The sequence below is a fragment of the Rhamphochromis sp. 'chilingali' genome (assembly GCF_963969265.1).
Source record: "Rhamphochromis sp. 'chilingali' genome assembly, chromosome: 19".
Lineage (NCBI taxonomy): Eukaryota > Metazoa > Chordata > Actinopteri > Cichliformes > Cichlidae > Rhamphochromis > Rhamphochromis sp. 'chilingali'.
This window is the reverse complement of record NC_137946.1, coordinates 12,414,175-12,435,078: the sequence shown is the minus strand read 5'-3', so window position 1 is coordinate 12,435,078 and position 20,904 is coordinate 12,414,175. Positions and strand designations below refer to the sequence as shown.

At 39.4% G+C, this 20,904-nt stretch overlaps 4 protein-coding genes across 4 annotated transcripts in view; 2 read left to right on the top strand and 2 right to left on the bottom strand.

Annotated features, from left to right (window-relative positions):
- The window catches only part of LOC308386962 (lysophosphatidic acid receptor 6), a 222,117-nt gene that overhangs the window by 169,173 nt on the left and 32,040 nt on the right, over window positions 1-20,904 (top strand). The window lies entirely within an intron of this gene.
- Window positions 1,418-8,472, top strand: nlrc3l1 (NLR family, CARD domain containing 3-like 1). The gene is made up of 7 exons (XM_080867452.1): window positions 1,418-1,461; window positions 3,140-3,374; window positions 4,396-4,494; window positions 4,747-4,824; window positions 4,913-5,018; window positions 5,119-5,359; window positions 5,487-8,472. Exons 2-7 carry the CDS (start codon window positions 3,190-3,192, stop codon window positions 7,085-7,087), a joined length of 2,310 nt encoding a protein of 769 aa, XP_080723578.1. The 5' UTR covers window positions 1,418-1,461; window positions 3,140-3,189; the 3' UTR covers window positions 7,088-8,472.
- Window positions 10,440-12,187, bottom strand: LOC308387333 (interleukin-1 receptor accessory protein-like). The gene is made up of 5 exons (XM_080867288.1): window positions 12,059-12,187; window positions 11,938-11,979; window positions 11,794-11,856; window positions 11,580-11,709; window positions 10,440-11,483 (listed from the first exon to the last, which is right to left on the bottom strand). Exons 1-5 carry the CDS (start codon window positions 12,081-12,083, stop codon window positions 11,333-11,335), a joined length of 411 nt encoding a protein of 136 aa, XP_080723414.1. The 5' UTR covers window positions 12,084-12,187; the 3' UTR covers window positions 10,440-11,332.
- On the bottom strand, window positions 12,275-19,764 carry rnf121 (ring finger protein 121). The gene is made up of 9 exons (XM_080867287.1): window positions 19,615-19,764; window positions 18,126-18,163; window positions 17,313-17,454; window positions 16,793-16,947; window positions 16,564-16,671; window positions 15,172-15,292; window positions 14,963-15,096; window positions 14,120-14,221; window positions 12,275-13,555 (listed from the first exon to the last, which is right to left on the bottom strand). The coding sequence occupies exons 1-9, from the start codon at window positions 19,690-19,692 to the stop codon at window positions 13,435-13,437; spliced, it is 999 nt and encodes a 332-aa protein (XP_080723413.1). The 5' UTR covers window positions 19,693-19,764; the 3' UTR covers window positions 12,275-13,434.

The following is a 20,904-nucleotide window of genomic DNA, read 5'->3' as shown; positions in this document are numbered from 1 at the left end:
ATAAGAATAAATCAACAATTTTGTAACAGTGGTAGCCAAAGTTAACGTGTCTATAGCATTTTAAAATGTTAATTATCATTATTGTTAAGGAATTCATCTGAATCCGAATACTTTATTAATCCCTGAGGAAATTATATCACCTACTCCAATAGATCAGATTCTGTGACATTGCTTTATATAATAGTAGTAGTGCTGTCCTGTGAGAACCACATGTAGTTTTTCATGAGCTCAGAGAAACAGGAAATTAAAAGTTTGGTCGGGAAAGGTGTTCAAAATGAAAGCAACGAAGTGGTACTCTACAAACATTTCGCATCTGATTACATGGGATGCACCCAGTTACTGTTACTGGTTTCAGGTTTGTCACTTGTCTCAAGTGATGTTGTTTAAGTCTGCCTGAGTTTAAAGTCCACAAGTTTGAAAATGAAAACAAAAGTAATCATATGGAGCTAAAAGCTTTGCACGTCTTTGCAGTCCAGTCATCATATCAGCTTGGAGTTGGCTGTTTAAAGTTACATTAGCTGCTGGCATAAAAGCCAAAATAGTTAACAGTCGGCATTTAATATAAAGACTGTGGAAAAAATAAAAGACTGTGCTGCAGCAATTTTCTATTTGTCATTCGAATAACTGTGCGTGGAGAGTCCAGCAGTGAAAGGACTGCAGTTGTAAATTGCTGGGTGGCGAGCACATCTCTGCGGTAAGTTTTCCAGTCCTTTGGTCACTTATAATATAACTCTAACAGCCAGGATCAGAACACCTAAGCAGCTAAATTTAAGCCAGTGTTTTTCCACGAGCCCTGTACATTTTCAGGTTTTCCTGTGTAATATTTTCTGTGGTGAAAGCAAAGGTGAAGAGTCAATTTTACAGGCAGCTTAGGTGGAATTTATTACACTACCACATTTATTTAGACATTGATAAGATTTACATACAAAACCGATTGTCAATTGTGTGTGTGTGTATAGATAGATAGATAGATAGATAGATAGATAGATAGATAGATAGATAGATAGATAGATAGATAGATAGATAGATAGATAGATAGATAGATAGATAGATAGATAGATAGATAGATAGATAGATAGATAGATAGATAGATAGATAGATAGATAGCGTTTTGTGGGAGAAATGTTTCGTCACTCATCCAAGTGACTTCTTCACTGAAGAAGTCACGAAATGTTTCTCCCACAAAACGTTATCTATCTATCTATCTATCTATCTATCTATCTATCTATGTCCAGATGAACAGAATCAACTTTTTGGAGATTTACTTTCCTGGATGATTGAGAATGCATCAAGACCTCTGTGTACTGTACCACACCTCCACTACTCGTCTTTTTTCTCTTGATTTTCACATTTTATCCTGTAGGTGGTAGTGTAGGCCTAGTGAGGCGTAGTATAGCCATAATAAGAAGAAGAAACTTAAGACGAAGAAGAAGAAGAAGAAACTTCCAGTCACGGAGAAGGGTAAGCTATTCACTGTTCATTGCATGCTTTTAATGTAGTAATAATGTATTTATTTTATAAACAGTGAAATTGCGTGAGATGATTGAGTGTCGTGAAAGCATTTGTCATCGTTTTGTGTAAACGTCGTGTTCCTCGCTGCTTGTTGGAGTCTTCTTATTGCGCTTCATCGAGTTAGCTTATGTAAATCTCTAAGTTCAAAATCAACACGGCTAGCATTAAATCATTCAGAAAGACATTATGAAAAGTCGCGGGCATAATCTTATCATGGTATGTAGAGGCTGCTGTAGGTCAGACAGGTGCCACGAGCTCCCATTCATAACATGAAGAAAAGGAAAACGCAAAGCGGAAGAGTTCCCAAAAATGTCAAATTAAACCAGTTTCTACTCTGCTTTATGAATGTAGACCTCAAACAGTTAGAGTAAGAAAGGCCAACAAATTCCTGTTAGCCAGCACATGGATACAGTAGCGAAACAAGCTTTGCTTTAAGCAGGAAGAAACCTGCGGCATGACCAGGCTCGGCGTGGGCGGTGATCAGCTTGACAGATAGTAGGAATACATGTATAACAATAAACCAGAGTTGCCTGCAGGAGTGCACAGAAGAAGAGAGAGGGAGGGGACAAAGAGCAAAGACACAGCATATTAATAGACACTGGTAACAAAACTGTGCTGATAGCTCCAGGCTCCACCTCCCAGTCTACTTTTCAAAACTCAAGGAAGTGTAATTAAGGCAAAGTGCTAATGTGATATGAGACTTACAAATGCTAGCAATTGGTAATGCTGTGGGAAACGTGATCACTTTGATACTAATAGCACCCTTGCTGCACCTCGAATTGCAGTAATCTAAAAAGTAACAAGTGCACCGTTATTTGTTTCTACATTCCTACTTAGGACTTATGTTACTTATTTTTCATGGGAATGAGGGTGGGTGGCGTCTAGTGAGAGAGTTTAGGTTTACACATAAAAGAAGCCATAATTACAAAATAATTGGGAGCTGTCCATCCATTTTCTTCTCATTATTCGGGGGTCACAGTGTGCCTGGAGTCAGTGTATCTGATATCCCTGTGTTGGTGTTGTTTCTGCATCACCATAATAATGTCGGTCCAGGATCAACATTGCAATTGACCAGCCATGCTGTTGTTGTCATACCTTTGCAATGTGAGGGAGAAGGAAAGAAATGCTAAATGAATGCTCAGACAATGTGATTGGTCAGTTGCAATTCTGATCCTGGACCACAAGTGTTATGACGGTTCGGGAACAACACCAACACAACAATATCAGATCGTGTCCAGGAGCCTATTCCAGCAATCATAGGCACAAAATGGGATGCACTCTAGACAGGTCATCAGTCATCCTAACATGCATGTCTTTAGACTGTGGGAGGGAGCAGTAGCAGGTGTAGGGAGAACATGCACACTCCACCAGCTGGCTAACCAACAACCTTCTTGCTGTGCTAACCCCTGCACCGCTATTCAAACCAATGTAGGAGCCAGTGTCAGAATATTTGAAACCACAGTCTTTTATGCTTATTAGTTACTTTCTCAAGACCTCTAAAGGAAAGTTGTATGATTTTCTTTTGGCAAGGCAATGTCAAAAGATTACTAAAGACATCTTTAACAGCAGAAACGTGTTGAATAAGCACGAGTAGAAAGCTTAATATCCGTCTCCTTTATTTCCCCAGGATTTTTCTTCTTCTTATCAGTGCTGCTCACTGACCCTCTCCATGACATCATGAGCGACGTAGACGAAGCGATGGGCACGCAATCAGAAGGCTCTTCCATTGGGGAAGCAGCTTCTGGAAGACCGGAAAGTGGGCTTGAGGAGGAGGTAGAAGATGAAGATGAGGACCTCTACTACATTCCTCCGAGAAGACCTTCGCTTGACCTGGGACCCAGTCCAATGGACACAACCCACTGGTATGGAGAAATGTTTGACTTGCAACCCCTTCCTGTGCTTCTCTCACTCTAACACTGTGTTTTTGTAGTGAAAATGCTTTTTAAGTATTGTTAAGTGAGTAAAATTTATGCCGACCTACGCTGTGACTGTCTGTAATTTCTTAGGTTACATTACATAAAAATAAGCATCACTCAGTTTGCAGTGGGATTTCCGGTCTTGATGTCTTCAGCTTCAGCTTGGTTTTTTTTTTGGGTTGTTACATGTACAACGTTACATGTTACACATGTACATACGTAATTTATGCATCCATCTTTGTTTTCTTTTCTACGCATATTTAAGTTGAAGATGTCAAACTATGTCTTTGAACTTTTGGTTTACTACCAGTGCATAAATACTCAATTACATTCAGAAATGATTAAAAACCAGACTAGTTACATGAAACTGTTAATCAATTAGTTATCAGCACAGGCTAAAGACAGGAAAATTGAACGCATCATTAATAGTGAGAATTTCACTGGGTTATTGACCGGTCACACTACTAAGTGGTTGTGATTCTGCTGACAGGGGATTTTCCCCTCATAGTTGAAGTCTGCTGAACTAGAATTTCGGGGCCAAATAGAGCACAGTTTATTTCTACTTTATGCATCAGCACCTGCTCAATAAACTACAGTTTTCTGACATATGTTGAAAAATATTTGCAGACAGTGAAGTTAAACTGGAAATATTGGAAACTCCAGTTGTTCTTGATTGCGTCATTGCTTGGCTGTTTTTGTGCGCAGGTGGGATTTTCAGTCTGCAACTTTGGCTGTCTTTTTGCTACATCACATATGCTGAGTCTTAGTAGAGTCACTCCAGTGAAGGAATGCCCTTCCATCATGCATCATAATTGCTCAATATCCTCAGTTTGAATAACTTAGACTTTTCTAGATACGTGAGAAAAATCACAGACTGGGCTATTTTGCATGATGTCTGGAAATTTACTTGCCGTGTGGTCACTAAGTAACTAAAAGAACTGTCATTCTACCATTCCTTCTTTTTTAGGTATTACGTGGACCAGGCCTTGTCTCCAGCTCAGAGCTACAGCACAATGACAAGCGAAGAGTCAGACAAAATGGGAGAAGACGACACATCTTCCACAAGGTGCAAACAAGTCATGTCAGTTTTAATCAGAAAGCAATTTTTTTAAGGGGGAAAAAAACAAAAACACTAAGTTGAACCAAAGTACTTTCCAGTTAAAGAAGATGGATTAATAGTCCAAGCAACCTATCCAAAAAATACACAAGCTTTTCATTAAGAATATTCAGAGGGGACCAAATCTGTCTCTGTTAAATTAATTCCTGGAAAGAGAGTGAAACACTTCATTTAAACACAGCTTTGTCTCCCTGTTTTTAGTGTCCGCCGACAGAGAGCAGATTCGTACTCCAGCTGTTACTCCGTTGACAGTGACGACTGTGAAAAGAAGATTCGCAAGTAAGAAACTTGCACATGTTACTGTGTGTGGCTTTTTCCAGTATTGTCACTAAAATATTTTGCCACATTTTCACTGTGACGTCACTAGGGCCAGGAGCAAAGAGGATGTCCCTGAATCTTCTGACACAAACAAGTTAATCGAAAACATAAGTGAGAAAAGGCATCCATCTCTAACAATTCCTTTCACTTTTAAGGTCAGTCACTGTTCTTTTTTTGCCTTTGTCCATTTTTTGTTAAAGATAAAAACAAGCACTATATAGACATAGTTATATTTGACTGCTGTTTTGGGTTTAGGCTATCTCAAAAACCCTTGGAAAGCTGTCAGAGTTTGAACTTATGGGATTCCAAAGGAAGCTTTGGAAGTATTACCCGCAGTCGTTCAACACTCCTCCACAAAACACGGACCTAGTGGACCTGGTCGACCGCTTACTCGAGTGTTACAGCCTTGAAAATTCATTCCAGATCACCAAAACCGTACTGGCTGAGATGGGGAAAAAGAAGCTGGTTGAATATGTCGATACTTTGTGCCTTAGAAGTAAGTGCCCTTGAGTATGCCTTAATGTCTTGTTTTGGCTGCTAATTTAACCTTAATGAAAGCAATGATGACACATCTGCACAAACTTCTTCATGTATGCACATTTTATTTTCTTTATTTTTTTCAGATGAAGTACGCTACGAATTAGCCGAGTGTCTGAAGCAGAAATACGGTGAATGTGAGGATTATGGTGGTGAGAAGAGGCCCTTTGACGATGTTCATACTACTCTCAAAATTGTTTCCACGTGTGATAATGGCCCCAATATCGAACACGAGGTCATGAAAATAGGAAAGCTGGACAGCAACCAGGAAGCACCCAAGGAGATTTCTACTGCAGATATTTTAACTCCTAACTATCTGGAGACCTCAAGTTCAAGGTTTATATTGCTCACTGGAGTGGCAGGATCAGGGAAGTCTATGGCAGTCAGAAGGTTAGTCCTCGATTGGATTGAAGAACGAGCACACAAGCACGTGACTTTCTTGTTTCCTTTGCCATTCAGAGAACTCAAACAGTTTGAGGGCGAAAAACTTTCCTTGGTAGGCTTAGTTAAAAAACTCTACCCGGCAACAGAAAAACTGAGAGATGGGGATTACAGGTGCGACGAATGCCAAATGATGTTTGTCTTAGACGGACTGGATGAGTACCACTGGAAGATTGACTTTGAAAACACAGAGCTTATGACTGACCCCACAGATACCAGAAATCTGAAGGTCATCGTGGTCAACCTCATGAGAGCGAGGCTGCTTTACCGCGGCCTGTTCTTGGTTACTACTCGGCCATATGTACACGCCTGCGTCCCATGGGATGCGCACTACAATGAGATAGAAGTACTTGGTTTCCGTGACACTCAACGGGACGAGTACTTTCAGAAGAGGTTTAAGGACTCAAACCAAGCAGCTCGAGTTATTGATTATATCAATTCTACCAAAACCCTCCGTATCATGTGCCACCTGCCCTTGTTCTGCTCTATAGTGGCCGATGAGTGCCAGCACGTATTTAAAGAAAAGGGCACACACGCAGAGCTGCCAAACAGCATCACCTACATGTACACAAAGCTGCTGTTTGCACTCCTGCGTCAGAATCGCAAATGGAGAGCTCCAGAAAACAGCGTCGATAAAGAGAGAGACTTTCTTATTAAACTTGGAAAGCTGGCCTTCTCGATGCTGGAACGCAGCCAGTACAAGATAACACAGACTAACTGGAAAGAAAATGGCATCAACGATCCGGAGGCAGTGCCCTACACAGGCCTGTGCACGCAGTATGTCACAAAGCCATACGTGCTGGTCAACGAGAATGTCTTGAGCTTTATCCACCCCACCATGCAGGAGTACCTGGCTGCTCTTTATGCAATGCTCACCTTCGCAAATCTCGGGAAGAACGTTTTCGAGGAGAAACCGAAAAATAAAGTTAAGGGGATGTTCAGGGGGCCCACACCCTCGGAGATGTACAAGAACGCTGTGGACAGGAGTCTGCAGTGCGAGGACGGCAGATTGGACATTTTTCTGCGTTTCCTGTTTGGAATGACACTTAAAACCAACCAGGAACTTCTGCAGCCCTTCTTCACCTCTCCCTTAAAGTGGCCAACTGCCACTGGAGATGCTGCTGCTCTCATCAGGAAGAGAATGAAAGACAGTCAGAATCCTGAGAGGAATAGAAACTTGCACTGCTGCCTGAAGGAGCTCGGGTCACAATCACTGGGCTCAGTGTCCAGTTTAACTGACTGTTAAATGCTGATGACTGCGTAGAATTATTCATGTCCAAGTCTTCAATGAATTCAAAAAGCTGGCTGCACAGTGAGCTACAGTCTCTCTACATTATGACAACGTGATCAGTGTTCAGCCAACGTAAACACTATCGAGTTTAAGGGAGCTAAACTAAGGGTACAAATGCTTATTTTTAGACTTAAAATCGTCAGACATAACAAGGATGTGTAAAGCGAAGATTTTAAAGTGATGTTTGTTTTAGAAAAGGTGTGAGATTAAGGTGCCTTATATTGGAAGTTTGGGGTTTTTGTGTTTTTGTTTTATTTTACATAGTGCATCTAGGATCAAAGATTCTTGATAATGTGTAAATTCTTTTGTCAAGTGTGGGGTTGTGTTGCTGCTGTTGCTGTGCCTGAAATGTGTTAGTCTATAAAAATAATCTACCTTCTAAAATCTGCTTAAAAAATAAGGATCAATATTATAATAAAAGTGTCTGACTAATGCTTTTACTCTGAGTTCATTCTAACTGCTTGTTGACCTCTTGCATTATTTAGTTATTCATGCAGTCGTTACGCTTTTATTGTGATTACATTTTTTTTTTGTTTTTAGACAAACGTGAACATATAACCGTAATGTGAAGTATGATCAAGGAGAAAAAAAAGAAAAGTGTTCTGAAAGAAGGAAAGAGGCAAAAAGCAGACAAGAAGGGGAGATGAACAGCCAAAGAGCAAAAGATACACTGCCTGGCTAGAAAAACAAAGATCACAGACTCTAATATTTCACTGGACCGCCTTTAGCTTTGATTACAGCACGCATTCACTGTGGCATTGTGTCAATAAGCTTCTGCGGTGGATTTATTTCCATCCAGTGTTGCATTAATTTTTCACCGTGCGTTAACGATGTTAGAGTCTGACCATTCTCCAGCACATCCCAAAGATTCTCAATGGGGTTATGGTCTGGACTCTGGTGGCCAATCCGTGTGTGAAAATGTGTCATCCTCCCAGAACCACTCTTTCACCATTTAAGCCCGATGAATCCTGGCATTGTCATCTTGGAATATGCCCGGGCCATCAGGGAAGGAAAAATCCATTGATGGAATAACCTGGTCATTCAGTATAGTCAGCTCACCTCATTCTTGGAGCACATACTGTTGCTGAACCTAGATCTGACCAACTGCAGCAACCGCAGATCATAGTACTGCCCTCACAGGCTTGTACAGTAGACACTAGGTATTATGGGTGCATCACTTCATCTGCTTTTCTTCTTACCCTGATGCGCTCATCACTCTGGAACAGGCTAAATCTGGACTCGGACCACATGACCTTCTTCCATTGTTCCAGAGTCCAATCTTTATGCTCCCTTGAAAATTGAAGCCTTTTTTTCCGGTTTGCCTTACTGATTAGTGGTTTTCTTATGGCTACAGAGCTGTTCAGACTCAATCTCTTAAGTTCCCTTCGCATTGTGCGTGTGTAAATGCTCTTACTTTCACTATTAAACATAGCCCTGAGTTCTACTGTAGTTTTTCTTTGATGTGATTTCACCAAATGTCTAAGTGAGCGCTGATCACGATCATTCAGGGGGTTTTCTGGCCACATTTCTTCCTCGAAGACGATGGGCCCCCAATATACTTCCACTTTTTAATAACACGTTGGACAGTTCTTAACCCAGTTTTAGCAATTTCTGCAATCTCCTTAGATGTTTGCCAATGACTTGACCCTTCTCAAACACACTAACATCTTTTCCACAACCACGACGTGTGTCTTTCGACATGTCATTAAGGAGTTCTTCTATAGCTTAAACTACATAACTAAAAAGAATATGGACTCCTGTAGCTTTAATCACATTTCTCATGAATCTGCTTCAGATATCAATATAAAGACCCGGTGATATTTGATAACTAGTTTTAACTCAAGAACAAAATCAATGTTAAGTAAAACTCTTTTTTTATTGTTTTTTTTTTTCCTTCAAATCAAATTAAATGAGCTGCTATTTATCAATAGAAATTACATCTGCTTTCAAGCATAAATCTAAAAAAGATTAAACACAACTTAGACATTGGCATGTTGACTGCGTCTACAAAACTAAATCTAGTCCCCAACAAAACAAGGTTGAGGAAGAAAGCTGCTTTGCTGACCTCTGCTGCACAGATGGTGGAAATGCTTACTCAGATATTAGGAATAGTGAGCAGTTGGCTTATTTCAAACATCTAAGTGTGAATAACAGTAACTCTCAAGGAAAACATGGTTATTAATTTAAAAGTATCTAAATTTAATTTTCACTATATTTTTTTTCAGCAAGTACAGGAACCGTACACAGGCATAGAAAACAGTTTGCTGACACAACATTCAACACATTCACTGTGTGGTACAGTCGTCTAAATGACTGTAAGGTGGGTAAGTGTAGTTACAACTGGACCACAACACTGCTACATCAGATGGCGCCTCTGTATGTTTGTCAGATTGATATAAAGGAGAGCAAAGGAGAGCATTCAGCAGCTACTTGCTTTACCTTTGAGCGTAACTGGAGTTTAGGTTTTGAACCATCCAGGGCCCTGTGCTTCGTACGTCGCTTACTACATCCAAGATCAAATGAAACATCCAAGACCAAATCATCGCGCTAACTCTGAGCTCGCTATTCCGGTTCCCCGAACACACCTGTTGTTGACGATTAGTATAGCTGGATGAAGTAATGTGAGATCACTGGGTGGCCCAACAGGGGCTACGCATCGATAGTAAAAACATTGATCGGCAACCCTTTGATTGGTCGGCGAAAATGTCGAAGGAGCGCGCTCGGTATTTTTCGGCAGCAGAGCAAGAACTCCTGAGTGAGGGATTTCAGGAGTTTCAGAGTTTAATTAAAACGCAAGGGAACACTGCAAAGGCTGCAAAAGCAAGGAGAGAGGGCTGGCAGAAAGTTGCTGACAAATCAAACTCGTAAGTAATTCAATAATAATAATAATAATGGAGTGGATTTATATAGCGCTTTTCAAGGCACCCAAAGCGCTTTACAATGCCACTATTCATTCACTCTCACATTCACACACTGGTGGAGACAGCTACGGTTGTAGCCACAGCTGCCCTGGGGCAGACTGACAGAAGCCAGGCTGCCATATTGCGCCATCGGCCCCTCTGGCCAACACCAGTAGGCGGTAGGGTAGATTTATCATATCACACCATATTATCCAATATTATATTACATTATATTATATTATAATATGTTATATTATATCCCCTTTCACATTAGAGCCACAACAGGACCCACTAGAACATGGGAACAAGTAAAAGTGAAATATAAGCATATTCTACAGAATGGTAATATTTATCACTTATATTGCTTGTCGTCTCTTGGAAAGAGACCCTGAAATAATCTGTTTGTTTGTTCATAACAGCAACCAAGAAAAGGGCAGAGCAAAAACAAAGACAGGTGGTGGTCCTGCACCCCCTCGTCAACAAGTTGGTTAAGTGAATAATACCCTCACGGGAAAATCGATATCTCTCTATGAGCACACTGTCGCGCTGAGCTAAAGGATCCTGTCTGTCCCGCAATATACGCTGAATTCTGAGGACTCTCCTTATCAATCTTGCACCTTCCGCAATGGGTTGCTCGCGTAAACGGACAGGATATGACTGCGACAGGCTTCCCAAATCCACCTTCGCTTTTATAGCCGTGGTCTCTCATCTTGATTACACGAAGTAATTTACAATTGCTACTCTGAAATATGAATTACATCTGTAATAATCACATACATGTAATAGAATGTTAATAGTACATTTCCCTTTTTTAGGAAATGACCTGTATGTATCTGTGTGACATCAATAAAAGGATCAAGTGCTGCATTATCTTTAGTTACACTGATGTTATTTATTTATGGTGAAACAGTGGTGGAATATCGCTGTTGCTTTCGTATGAATGACGCGGACATACCTGCGTGGCCGCGATCTAAACCTGTTTACATAAAGTAAACCTGCTCCCCAGCAGGTTTACGCTTACGGCTCTGTTGCTATGACAGCAAGTCCCGGATGGGCTTCGGGGAACCGAACGATCCAGGATCACGCGAAATCGTCAACAATCTAATCCAGCTAACTCACTTAGCGCGGTACGAAGAACAGGCCCCAGCTCTTCAGCAGAGTTCATCCACAAGTTGCCAAACAAAAGTATTACATGAAAATGCTGACATGCAATGTTGACTCTTGACAGACATGACTTATATCACAAGGCAGAGGACAGAAAATCAAGATCTTTTACACAGTTGTCATTTACTATCTTCAGTCATTCACGTGTTGATATTAATTTAATGTGTTTTTGGGCCACTCCCACAGCATTTGTCACAACGCACGTGAAGGTGGATTTGAGGTCCTCGGATGTGATGTTCTTCAACAGCAAACTCCTCTGAAGGATTGCACCCTCCTCTAGAGTGGATCTAATGAAAACACAGCCATTACAGCCCAGCTACAGACTGTTTTAATTGTTTTAATTTAATGTACACTTCCACTGTAATTGTAACAAAGATACTCACTCATTAGATTCTCTTATCCTGTCGCTGCTGGGGGCGTCTTCGGGGAAGGTGTCATTGACAAGCCAGTAGATTAGAGTCATATCGTCCTCACAGTTTACAAACGCATCACAGTGAAGCACCAGCGGTGCACCTAGGAGGCAGAACACATCCATACATCGAAGAAAGGTTTCACAACTACACAGCCTGTCCCATCAAAAGAGGCTTGATGCGTTACCTGGATGAGTTTTTATTTGGACAAACCCTGGTCCAATTATCTCTGGAGATTCATCTTCAGAAACTGCAAAACATTCTAAGGTTAAAAATCTTACTACACAAAAAAAAAAAAACAACTTTTTTCTATTACATAACTATTTTGTACCTGGAAATCCATCTACGAGCAGCAGACACAGAGATCCCAGAACTGTTAGAGAGACAAAGCGTTCACCAGCGAATATAATGCAAAGAAAAACAAACTGTTTGGTATCATAATAAGTCCTTACCTTTCACAGCAGATGAGAGCTTCATATCGATTCCTCGAGTCTTTTGCTGCTGACCAGTGTTTCAGATTACTGTATATATATGTATGCGGGCACACACACGCACTTAACTCAACTTCCCTTTTCACCCACACAGTACAAATGAGATGTGCTGACTAATTCTTTGTGACATTATGGAGGGTTGTGAATGCTACCTCGCAGACATATGGACAAAACACACATGATCGAAGTGACATTTATTAATCGGTCTGGATCAAAACAAAATGATCATATTTTGGTCTGGTTACACCCAGTCCTTTTATCATTTAAGCTGGTGGTGAGGTGCACAAATGGGCCCTAAAACAACTGCTTTATGCATTTAGTCTGACAGGTACCCACAAAAAGATTACCAACCATTCTCTTCCAGAAATTTCAGGATGGAAGATAATGCACATACCACGTGAAAATAAGACCGTCCCCATCTGCATGCTCACCGGTTAAAGGATCATTCTGGGATATTTTTCATCTTAAATTTAATTTGAATACTTTTGATGGATTTTAGTTCAGTTACATTATAACTTTGAATTGTTTATTTCTCTCCACACACAGTTTTGACTTAAATTTGCCTCCCTTATCATCATCTCTGCTACACCAAGACAATGCAAGGGAATTTAACTTAGCACTCACATATGCTGAGACACTGGATAAAGGTCAAACCAAAATGACTCTGTTACTACTTGGCTAAAGATTGGTGTTTCCCTAAAAGAGGACATCATGGATTCCAGTAACACTAGAATTTCCATCGTAAATGTAGGAGGTACCGTTCTTACCAATATGAGTAGTACTTTCTGACATATGATTACAACTTGGCTCCACGAGGCATATGACAGGCCCTTATGAAACTGGTGCCACTTGTGGTCAAAATACGTGACCGATGTGAAGCAGGAATTGCAACTAAAGCAGATGCGAAACTAATGTCTGTGGATATAGTGTTCATATATTTAGGAGTCCAGAGGAAATACTTATTACTCATGTTTGATAACCATCAGACACAAGGATGACACATTCCAGTATGATCCTTTAACCTTTTAACACTTAAGACATAAATTAGTAAAAAAAAAAACCCTCTAATGATTTCAAAAACCGCTTTACTAGGCCATGAGATACAGACCAATCAAATCCTGGGAAAATGAGACACACATCCAATTTTAGGTTACTAAGAAAATTCAAATAAACTGCAAATACAGATATGTGCCTATAAATATGTACAAAAAGTATAGACACTTTTTTTTTTTTTTTAAACTGGTGTTTTAGTTCAATGTTAGGCCCTCAGTCTTTTTGAGCCAGTGCATAATCTTCTCCACATGGTATGCGTGTCCGTTTCTGCCGGTTTTTGCCGGCTACTCCAGACCCAGGACGTAGTTGATACCTTGCACAAATCCAATAATAACAGGTTGCCAGGCCACCAAGTACCGAAGCCAGTCTAAAAGTTGTCCGTACATGACGTGCGGTCTTTCCCAGCTAGAATAGAAATGGTTAAGGAAATAACCCTTGACAACAATCAGAAATGATAAATAAATGGAGAACAAGAGGTCAACATGTAACCACAGTGATAACGCAAGGAAGCAGAAATCTTCATTAGCTCCTGAGAAATCATTAATTATATATAACATGTATTTGTCAGTTATATAAAGTGTTTTTCCAACCCACAAAAAGGAACAGGAACCTCGTATACAATTTATGCTTTGCTTTTGTTTGTTTGAAATAGCCTGTACTTAGCAGTCTGGAAAACACACACACACACACACACACACACACACACACACACACACACACACACACACACACGCTGTGACTTGGCATAATTAGGTTTCAGTGCTTTGTCAGATCTCATCTGTCATACTTAGTTTTGGACTTAAAAGTAAATTCAAAATCTTCACAGGGTCTGTTTTTGTCAGCATTTTTATGCAGAAAGTTATTATTTCATTAGAATCTTTGAAATTACAACTAATTCAGGAATCATTCAATATTTAGTTTAAAAAAAATGTAACTAATGCAGACAAAATCCCAGAATAAAAAGGATACGGGTTACTGAACATCCTCTTCAGATCCACCTTCTCTTTGCAGTACGGACACATCTGCTTCTTCCCGACGATACACCATCCTCTTATGCAGAATTCATGGAACCTGGATTTGGAGTTAAGGCTCAAATACTTAATACTCGGAGATCTTTGAACATTCATCCAACATTAATGCTCTAATACCAGTCAAAAGGACAACATTCATCTGATACTAAATTATTTATACAAAACAATAGTACAATTTAAGGACAAAGGATAATTTCCTGCGCTAGTTTAACTACAGATAGCACTGCACTGTAGGGCGAGACACTTGTACTGCACTATTAATTAATAATTACATTTCACTTTGCAAATATGTGTTGTTTTTTTGTTTTTTGTTTTTATCTAAACCTGGTGTTGCTTTTATGTGTAATAAAAGAATAATCTTCAGGTGTGGATAATGCATTTTTGATCACATCTTTTTGTAAGGAAATAAGATAGAGGTAAATTTTAAACAGCATTTTAAATAGAAAGTTGATTTCCTATAAAGAATACATCAAGGAACGTGTCAAACTTGATCCAAAACAAACAAACAAAACAAAAATCGTGAAATGGCACTGTGTATCATTTACAACACACAACAGATCCTTGGGGAAGTAACAGAGACATCAACAGTCTGGCATAAAGGTCAGGTAAACCCTGGCAATTCCTCTTTAAGCTGTTAATTTGAGTACACAGTGTAGTTCCATGCCAACCCACGACATACCTTTTATACCAACAGAATTCTCCATCACGCACCTGAACTTCTCTTTCAGCGGTAACCATTAAAGGCACGAAAATGTGTCAGTAAATGTCACAGGAAGGATACACATGGTTGCAAGATAATCGATATGTGTTCTCAATGATCCCTTCCTCACTGACATCGACAAGGATGGGCTGACCGCACACAGCACAGATGTTGTCTGAGAGGTGTTTGGTTGGCATGCCAGATGCACTGTAATACTGCGGGAGGGAAAAGCTACATTAAATTTTAGGTTACAGCCAGGAGAAAATATAGTTTTAAATTTGCGCATTTACCCCAATGGTTGAAGCCATGAAGTCCGCACACATCTCTGCAAAGTCCCTTCCCAGGACCCCGTAGTACAGTCCATAGAAGAGAAGTGAAACACCAAAGTCCATGGCATCCTCTGGACTTATCCTGGACAGAGAACACAGTACTGAAATCATCTGACTGATAATGTTGTTATTCAACCTGAAGTTCAGTTTGCTCCATAAGACATTTTGCATGAAAGACTAGACTATAAAATTTCAATTTTCTGTTTTACTGTGGCTTTTTTCCCCTCTGTTTAAAAATAAATAAATCACTCACTATATTTCACCAAGCTAAAATTAAAAATTGTTAGAAATCTATCCTTTTATGATGATCCCAGAACATCAAACCATAAACAGTGATAACAGTGAAACAGAGCAGACAAAATATGACGTTTTCAAACTGAAAATTACATTTTATGAAAGCACTGTACTATAAAACGAATCAACTGACAGTTGTAATTCACCTTTTTATACATAAAGTGTCGGGAATAATTATTTGATCCCCGGTTTAAGTTGCTCACAAAGAAATGAACAGTCACTAATTCTTATGGTAGTATTTTTATTTTAATGGAGAGGACAGAGTATAAACCAAAAACAAAAATGCACTACCTTAAAAGTAAACTGGCCTCAGCCACTGAGTCTGTCACTGAGTGAAATGAGTATTTGATCCTCATGCAAAGCATGAAGGTGAAGCCTCCAGATAGTAAGTCAGTGTCTGTAATTGATTGACTAATCTGTGTGGAACATGGGCACAGTGTCAATCTGTGGGAGCCAGAATTCTGCCTGCGTGGTACAGGACCAAATACTTATTGCACTCAAGGACAAATCAATGTATAACTTTTGTAATGTGTGTTTTAATGGTTTTTGGTGCTCATTCAGTCTCAATTACAAAAAAAATGAACAAACTCAGGAAGGGCTCAAATAATTATTTCCCCCACTGCACACGTGAGGCCTGTTAAAAAAAGGCAGATTTAATGAAAGAGAGATTTTGAATGGTAAAATCATCATCAAAGTAGTCAGTCAAGTAAACAGATACTTTTCACTAAAGCTTCTCCTTGTAATACTCTCAGCTCTCAGTTACGCTGGAAAAAAAATTTAATCGCAGTGTGTGCAACATCAAGTACTTTACTTCATAAATTAGCAAAAAACCAAATCACATAGATGGACAAGTACGAAGGAGGAAAGAACTCGTAATATGGAAAACAGCGCCATCTAGTGGCAGCCAAGTGCTAGAGGATGCATCCAACCTATCACAGAACCTCAGAATGTGTTTCACTGAAAAAATATTTCTATAGTCTCCCAATTGAAGGGTTTTAATTGCAGTAGATTGACATTCACTGACATTTTTAAAAAATTGAACTAATGTGCAATACATACCTGAATATTAGGTTAATACCAAAAAGTGTAAACATGACGACAGTGTAGCCAACTATTCCCGTGGCATAGCTGATTTTATACAGGAGGAGGAACCACTTGTACACCAACCTACACAAACAAAAAAGTTGAATCAGAATATATCAGGAAATTTTCCTGACAATTCTGTTCCCACACAGAGAGAGGAATGGGTATATTTACAGGAACGTGTGAGTGTAAACAATGGCTTTACCTCGGTGTGGTGCAGGCCAGTGGCTTACGGGTAGCACGGAAGGAAATGTACGCTGTGATTACAGAGAAGATAAACCACGTGGTCAGGAACCTCCACCAGTGAAGTTTGGTAGTAAAGTAGAGAGGAACTACCCACATCTGGAACAAAGTCACCAACTACAAGACAGCAAAGTGTGTGCGTTAGAATATTCATGCAGTCCTGACTACCATCAGACAGTGCAAACACAAAAACATATAACTTCAAATTTTTGATGATGTGGAAGAAAATAAGAAATTACAGGATCTCTCTTTGAGAAAACAGGTTTAACTGGAATTATGTATGACAACTAAGAAACCATAAAAACCACAGCATTTACTGTACACTTTCACTTCCCATTCTCTCTCTCTCTCTCTCTCACACACACACACACACACACACACACACACACACACACACACACACACACACACACACACACCTAAAACTGTGTTAATTCAAACTGAACAATTGCCAAATTATCAGTGTTTCTTTTGTGCCTTACATTGTATGACTTTGGATGCCTCTGTTTCCACTGCACGAGGACTAGCTGGGCGACAACCAGGGTAACAATGAGGATCAGCACCATCTCTGCGTGCATGGCCTCATGGCCTTTGTGTTTGGCATGCATTCTTGCATGCTCCATCCTGTGGAAAAACACAAACTTAATTCAGCAACTGGCAAGCCTGATTAGACTGCGATGCCTTAAACAAAACTTGAATTAATGCGTAAAAGCTGTTCCAAGATCAACTCTACATCTTCAAGTACAAAACATTTTGTTATACAGATTAGTCAACCCCTTGATATGGGTCAGCAGATGGATGAGAGTATAATGTCCAATATCTTTTTTTTTTTTAAAGAGTGCAAAAGATATCCAAAAAAAGAGGGATGAGTAATTTAGAAATGGTGTCCTGATAGTTTGTTCAAAAGATAAATTACACCTCTGACTGCACTGTGTACAACAGTCTCAGCACTGTCTGTAGCAGTGTATGCATCACGGCTAACCAGATAGTCATGCTGAGTCAAGCAGCATTATTACATTATGCTGCTTCTCTTTTCAACACAACTATAAGACATTGTATGGATAAAAGAAGAAGTCACTCGGATGAGTGACGAAACGTTTCTCCCACGAAACGCTACGTCCAGATGAACAGAATCAACTTTTGGAGATATGGGTAAAAATATTTGCAATCAATATCTGATTTTTCAATCCCTTAAAATATAATAATAATAATAATAATAATAATAATAATAATAATGGCCAAAGAATCCAGAATCATATTAGGAAAATGTATACATGCATGGCAAAGACACTAACCTCCACTTCTCTTCTGGTGAAAGCTTGGACAAATCATACTAAAGAAAGAGAGAGAAAAATAAGTAACAAGTTATCAAACTAAAAGCTTGCATGATATTACATCCTTCTTTTTTTAAATTGGGACATATGATAGTGTGCACACTGATCACAGAATCGTTTTAAAACTCCTATAAAACAAGTCAATCCCACCAAACTGCAGCATTTGCTTCACCTTTTACACAGTTGGCTCCAAACCCCAAGATCTTACGCTGCATACTAATTACAGAGCAGCTAAAAATAAAAAATAAAAAAAATAAAAAACTGTAATGGGACTGAAACATTTAGGTTTGGTTGAGCAGCAAGATATAAGGCAATTGCATCCTGAAATATCTATATTTAAACAACAAGAACACTGGCATGATTAACCGGTAGTCCCTCCCATGTTGTTGAGCTTGTTAAGCTACTATCCCTGTATTCAAAACAAAGAACTGTTGATGACTCCTCTATTTATCATCTGCTAAATATGGTATATGAATAACAGACACAAATACACATTTAAGGGCTCACATCCATATAGTACGATGTTCCTTGTAAAAAATAAATAAATCAGTTTTTACCTTTTATACCTTGTTACCATGAAAACAACACATTTTAGGTATACCTGCCAATCATTAGCGTCATTGCATTTTACTCACTTAACAGATTAGCTCATCTACGTGTTGTTTTTCACTGCACATACTAAGATGTAATACAAAAATAGGTCAGTGTGCCACATTAAAGTTCCTACTGAAAGATAGATAGATAGATAGATAGAGTGAACTCATCAGTGACGGATATAAAGACCTCTTTGGGATTTATTTCAGGTTGTGATGCCACTTTTGCATCACAGTAAATGTTCTGCCTCCTACCACCTGCTCTTCACATCTCAGACTTTGAGAGCTTTTATCACGGACTCGGTTTACACCGTGACCTTATTTAGTTTAGCATCTAGCTCGATTAGGTTTGACCAGAATGTTGAAATCCCACAGGAAGTGATGTAGTCTTTTCTTCTGTCTGACTTGTCGCGGCTAATGCATTTGGTGACCTTTGACCCCAACAGCCACATCAGCTTTATTTGTAGGGTTATTAATTCAGACGGTCACATATCTCACAGCTCAGATCAAACAATCGCGAGTGCACAAATCTCGTATGAAATACAGTATTTTTTTTATAAAAATAAGTAAACTTTGGTGCTACTTTAGTCACATGAAAGTAACTAACAATAATTAGCTTGGCAGTTGGAAAAAGAGTCCTTTTACGCTTGCACTGTCGCTTTGACCAGTGAACAGAACAGAGCATTTTATACACACACCTCTGCTCAGTAAAATATGGCTAACAAGCAGTTAACAAGCAGCTAGCTACTTACCGGAGTCTAAGCCCAGGAGTAGCAGTTGGGTTAGCAGCAAGTAATACACCACATCATAAATCCGTTTTATTGTCACAATACCTCAGAACGGTCCGTTATTCTCACCTGGTTCGGTTCATCGTGATGCTCCAGTCCATGATCGTGCTCAACACCATCAACCTCCACCTCAAACACCCCGGCCATCTTCGGAGTGCTGCTTTATCGTTCCGGGTACATTAGCATTAGCGAAAAACCGGGCACATCCGGTCTTGGATGTTTTTCTTCCTTCAAAATAAAGGGCGGGACATGTTCAGAATTTTTAGCTTAGCCTTTTGTTGTTCCCTCTTGAAGTCATAGTTAATGTTTGAAAGTCTCAGGTCGTCACCGTAAAAATTTTCCCCACATCTACACGGTGTTTTTTGGACGGCGCCCTGTATTTTAACGCTATAATTGTGTAGCAATTTGCTCTGAAGATTAGATAAGATAAGCAAAGATTAAATAAGATAAGAACAGATAATCCCACAAGTTTTTACAGCAGTTAAAAATTCCGTTCAACGCAACATATAACAGACCTGCTTAAATTAGTAGACTAGTATATAGCTTACTGAAATAAAACGGGTACTAAATACTGAAATATGATATGACAAAATAAATGTAATACAATTGTTTAAAAAAAAGATAATTAAAAAATAGAAATCAAAATTAATAGAACAAAGCTACCCAAGTAAATGTATAAAAAATATGCACAGTCCAAAGACATGCAGTTAGTGGTGGATAGGTTAATTGGAAACTATAAATTGCCCATAGTTGTACCCTGCTTCTCGCCCTGAGACAGCTGGCTCCAGCCCCCCTGCATGGATGCATATATACAAATACTCCTCTGTCACACACAATTCTCTGCACGTACTCCTTCACTACATTCATGAATCTTCTATGTGGTCTTTCTCTTCTCTTGAATGGTAGGTCCATCTTCAACATCCGTCCACTGCACATGTGCAAACCACCTCAACCTTGCCTCTCCAAAAAGTTGAACCTGAGCTGTCCCTCTGACAAACTCATTTAAAATCGTGTCAATACTAGTGATGTGCGATACCACTGATTTCCTTTCCGATACCAAGTAAAATTCAGGGTGGTATCGGCGATACTGATCCGATACCCATACTCTGTACAAAAACTTAATCTTTCATTGCATTTCATAATACAATATATAATTGTATTATGTAATTGTAATAAGAACATAACCATATTGCTTCATAATGATTAGAGGACATCAGACAACTTGTTTTTATTGCTTAATAATGCAGAATAATCATATAGAAATAAAAAAAACTGACGTTGTGCGCTATTTGAGCATGTTGCCTGCCTGCAGCACTAAAGGACTCTGCGAGAGACGTCTGTCTTGCCCTAGCAGCACCT

What these genes read in the sequence shown, in the direction of transcription:
- rnf121 (XM_080867287.1), bottom strand. Translation starts at nt 19,692, where the DNA reads ATGGCCGGGGTGTTTGAGGTGGAGGTTGATGGTGTTGAGCACGATCAT. An exon ending in GGCATCCAAAGTCATACAAT is followed by an intron (nt 16,948 to 17,312) that starts GTAAGGCACAAA and finishes GCTGTCTTGTAG; the next exon opens with TTGGTGACTTTGTTCCAGAT. An exon ending in GGTATTAACCTAATATTCAG is followed by an intron (nt 15,293 to 16,563) that starts GTATGTATTGCA and finishes TTCTCTGTCCAG; the next exon opens with GATAAGTCCAGAGGATGCCA.
- LOC308387333 (XM_080867288.1), bottom strand. Translation starts at nt 12,083, where the DNA reads ATGAAGCTCTCATCTGCTGTGAAAG. An exon ending in GCTCTCATCTGCTGTGAAAG is followed by an intron (nt 11,980 to 12,058) that starts GTAAGGACTTAT and finishes TCTCTCTAACAG; the next exon opens with TTCTGGGATCTCTGTGTCTG. An exon ending in AGGATAAGAGAATCTAATGA is followed by an intron (nt 11,484 to 11,579) that starts GTGAGTATCTTT and finishes TGTTTTCATTAG; the next exon opens with ATCCACTCTAGAGGAGGGTG.
- nlrc3l1 (XM_080867452.1), top strand. Translation starts at nt 3,190, where the DNA reads ATGAGCGACGTAGACGAAGCGATGGGCACGCAATCAGAAGGCTCTTCC. An exon ending in CAATTCCTTTCACTTTTAAG is followed by an intron (nt 5,019 to 5,118) that starts GTCAGTCACTGT and finishes TTTTGGGTTTAG; the next exon opens with GCTATCTCAAAAACCCTTGG. An exon ending in CGATACTTTGTGCCTTAGAA is followed by an intron (nt 5,360 to 5,486) that starts GTAAGTGCCCTT and finishes TATTTTTTTCAG; the next exon opens with ATGAAGTACGCTACGAATTA.